The following is a 3,512-nucleotide window of genomic DNA, read 5'->3' on the forward strand; positions in this document are numbered from 1 at the left end:
GCATTCGCTTTTGAAGCCGATCTGAAGAGCTATCAGTGCATGGAGGAGTGAAGATGCTACAATGGTCAATGTTTCCGAGTTCTTTATTGGCGACCTCAAGTATCTCGTCACAAGATTCTGAAGAATGTACAAAAGATTGATTTGCACATAGTAGATTAAGCTGCTTGTATGTTTGATCAGAAATCAAACCAGTAGACCACAAAAATTCAAAAAGTCCCACATGTTCATGATGATCATCAAAAAGAGCATTGCTCACCAACACGAGCAATGTATAAAAGTGAATATAATAACTTTACATACATCTTAGTATTACTATTTGATTTTGTGAGAAGAAAATCCCAATACCATATAACCCTTCAGATTGATGGATTTTTCCTTGAATAGAAGGTTGTTCCTTACAATAGCTTGGCTTAGCTGAGGAACATAATGCCCTACATATTCATATCATTTGAAATGAAAGAGACACACAACTAAAACTGATTAGGGAGAACACAAAACAAATTACAAATAGTGGAAAGAGAAGAAGATGGCAAGAATAGATAACAACCTTAGAGAAACCAACCATTTTTACACGAGTACTTGAAGATAAAAACCACTGTTATTTTATGCCATAAATTTGAGGAAAGATTTTTTCCTTACCCCCATAGCTCTCTCCTGTAATATAAAAATTGTGTCCTTTGAATTGGGAAAGCGCTCGAACCACTTCAATAAGAAAGTCAGAGAATCCTCGGTTAAAAATCAGAAATCGTTAGTAATTCAAAATTGCAAATTAGTTTTTGAGTTGGTCTAATCAATTCCTAGTTTCTAGGAAATAGTTGAAGTTATTTTTAGTTGTAGTCAAGTCTAAGTTTCTATTCTTGTGGAGTTAGTAGGATTAGTTGCTAATATTGTGGAATCTATTTTTAGATTCAAGATATGTATTTATATGGAGTTTTCTAGAATGAAATTCACACCCTTCCTATTTTTCTCATTTCCCTCTCATTAGTTAGAACAACAGCGGTATCAGAGCCCTCAATTCTTAAAGGATCTGTGAGTGAGAATTAGTCAAATATCTCCGAGAGAAACTGAGTGATACAACTGTAAAAGTTGTTAGATTTGGAATTAGAATCAAACAGTCTTTCTTCATTGGCTCCACCTATATTTGATGGTGAAAACTACCAGGCATGGGCTATCAGAATGCAAGCCTACATGGAGGGTTGTGATTATTGGGAAGCGATTGAGCAAGACTATGAGATTGCTCCACTTCCTGATAACCCAACAATACATCGGATCAAGACTCACAAGGAGAGGGTCACCAGGAATGCAAAAGCTCGAGCTTGCCTATATGGAACTGTGTCTCCTGCCATATTCAACAAAATTATGGCTTTGAAGTCGGCAAAGGAAATCTAGGAGTTCCTCAAAAGTGAGTATGAAGGTGATGAGAGGATTAAAGACATGAAAGTGTTGAACTTAGGTGCGAGAATTCGAGAGAATGCAAATGAAGGATTCTGAGTCCACTAAAGAGTACTCAGATAAGTTGATTGGGATTGCTAACAAGGTAAGAGCATTAGGAACCAATTTATCTGACAATAGATTGGTTCAGAAGATTCTAGTTTCAGTACCTGAGAGATATGAAGCAACCATTGCTTCCTTAGAAAATACTAAAAACCTCTCAAAACTCAAGGTGATAGAAATGGTTAGTGCTTTGCAAGCACAAGAGTAGAGGAGGTTGATAAGACAAGAAGGAAGCATTGAAGGGGCATTGAAAGCTAGAGTGCAGCAGGGAGAAGGTGGAAGAGAGAAGAAGGGAAATGGCAGCAATAGCTCAGAGTCTGCTCCAAAGGATGTTGGTAGTACATGCAAGCACTGTGGGAAGTAGAATCATCCACACTTCAGATGCTAGAGAAGGCCAGATGTGAAGTGTAGAAGATGTCATTTATTGAGGCACATTGAACGATTCTGTAAGGAAGCAAAAACTCAATAGCAAGGAAGAGCACATGTTGTAGTACAGCAAGAAGAAGATCAACTCTTTGTGGCTACTTGTTTCTCATCAGTCACTCATTGTGATGGTTGGTTAGGTGATAGTGGGTGTACCAATGACATGACAAGTGACAAAGAGTTGTTCAAGGACCTTGACAAGTCATTCAAGTCAAGGGTGAAGATAGGAAACGATGAGTATCTAGAAGTAAAAGGGAAGGGCACAGTGTCAATAGAGAGCTGTGCTGGAACCAAGTTGATTACTGAAGTGTTGTTTGTCCCTGAAATTGATCAAAACTTGTTAAGCATTGGTCAATTAGTAGAGAAGGGATTCAAAGTGTTGTTTGAAGAAAGAAAGTGCCTCATTTCTGATTCCAATGGGAATGAGTTGTTCAAAATAAAGATGCAGTACAAGAGCTTCTCGTTGGATCCACTCGAGGAGCAGATAGCTTTCAAGTGTCAAGTAAATGACACTGAGTTATGACACAAGAGGTTGGGGCATTTTCATCAAAAAGGGTATGCACAAGTCTGGAGAATTGATTTTTCTGAGACTTCTGCACTAATTGCAAGAATGGACATAATCAGGTTACTACTGGCTGTGTCAGCCCAACATGGATGGAAGGTGTATCAGCTAGATGTGAAGTCAGCATTCCTAAATGGAGTGTTAGAAGAAGAGATCTATGTTGAGCAACCAGACAGATTCAAGCTCTTAGGAGCAAGTTAGGTGTTTAAGCAACAAGACGGATTCAAGAAGAGATCTATATTTTCATACCAGGAAAAGAGCAGAAGGTTTATTTGTTGAAGAAGGCTTTCTATGTGATGAAGCAAGCTCTTAGGGCATGGTACAGCAAGATGGATGAATACTTGCTAAACCTAGATTTTGTGTGAGTCATTTTCAAGCTCTTAGGAGCAATTTAGGTGTTTGCAGTATTTGAGTTAGGAGGAGAATGTTAGTAACTCAAAACTGCAAATTAGTTTTTTAGTTGGTCTAGTCAATTCCTAGTTTCTAGGAAATAGTTGAAGTTATTTTTAGTTATAGTCCAGTCTAAGTTCCTATTCTTGGGGAGTCAGTGGATTAGATGCTAACATTATGGAATTTATTTTTAGATTCAAGATATGTATTTATATGAAGTTTTCTATAATGAAATTCAACCCTTCCCATTTTTCTCATTTCCCTCTCATTAGTTAGAACAACAGAAATTGAAACATAGTCAAATTAGATGGCTTAGCAATGACATAATAGGCCCAATCAAAGCAAGTGTAACATGTTGTCTAAGTATCACCTATCCTTTTATCTCCATTATTCACCAAACTTGAAGATGTGTTTGAATATTGAAAACCAACTCCAACAGGGGATTCAAGAAATAATACATTGGCAACTGTAAAGATGATGCAAAGATGTAAGAAGAGATTTTATTTTACTATTCAAAATAGAACATTTGGACCATTTCTTAGAAATCAACTGATATTATCAATGAGCGAAAAGGTATGAGAGAGCTTCACATTAGAACAAGCCTAGCCAATTTGAGAGGGCTAAATAATCTCCTACTATCACC

At 37.2% G+C, this 3,512-nt stretch overlaps 1 protein-coding gene across 1 annotated transcript; it reads left to right on the forward strand.

The window, feature by feature from the left end:
- The first annotated feature begins 1,188 nt into the window (after positions 1 to 1,188).
- On the forward strand, positions 1,189 to 2,643 carry LOC120089156 (uncharacterized). Its single transcript, XM_090306432.1, has 5 exons — positions 1,189 to 1,374; positions 1,454 to 1,537; positions 1,703 to 1,829; positions 2,058 to 2,419; positions 2,542 to 2,643. The coding sequence occupies exons 1-5, from the start codon at positions 1,189 to 1,191 to the stop codon at positions 2,641 to 2,643; spliced, it is 861 nt and encodes a 286-aa protein (XP_090162558.1).
- Positions 2,644 to 3,512: the final 869 nt, after the last annotated feature.

Source organism: Benincasa hispida, chromosome 10, assembly GCF_027475165.1.
Source record: "Benincasa hispida cultivar pf3 chromosome 10, pf3_genome.v1.1, whole genome shotgun sequence".
In the NCBI taxonomy this organism is placed as follows: domain Eukaryota; kingdom Viridiplantae; phylum Streptophyta; class Magnoliopsida; order Cucurbitales; family Cucurbitaceae; genus Benincasa; species Benincasa hispida.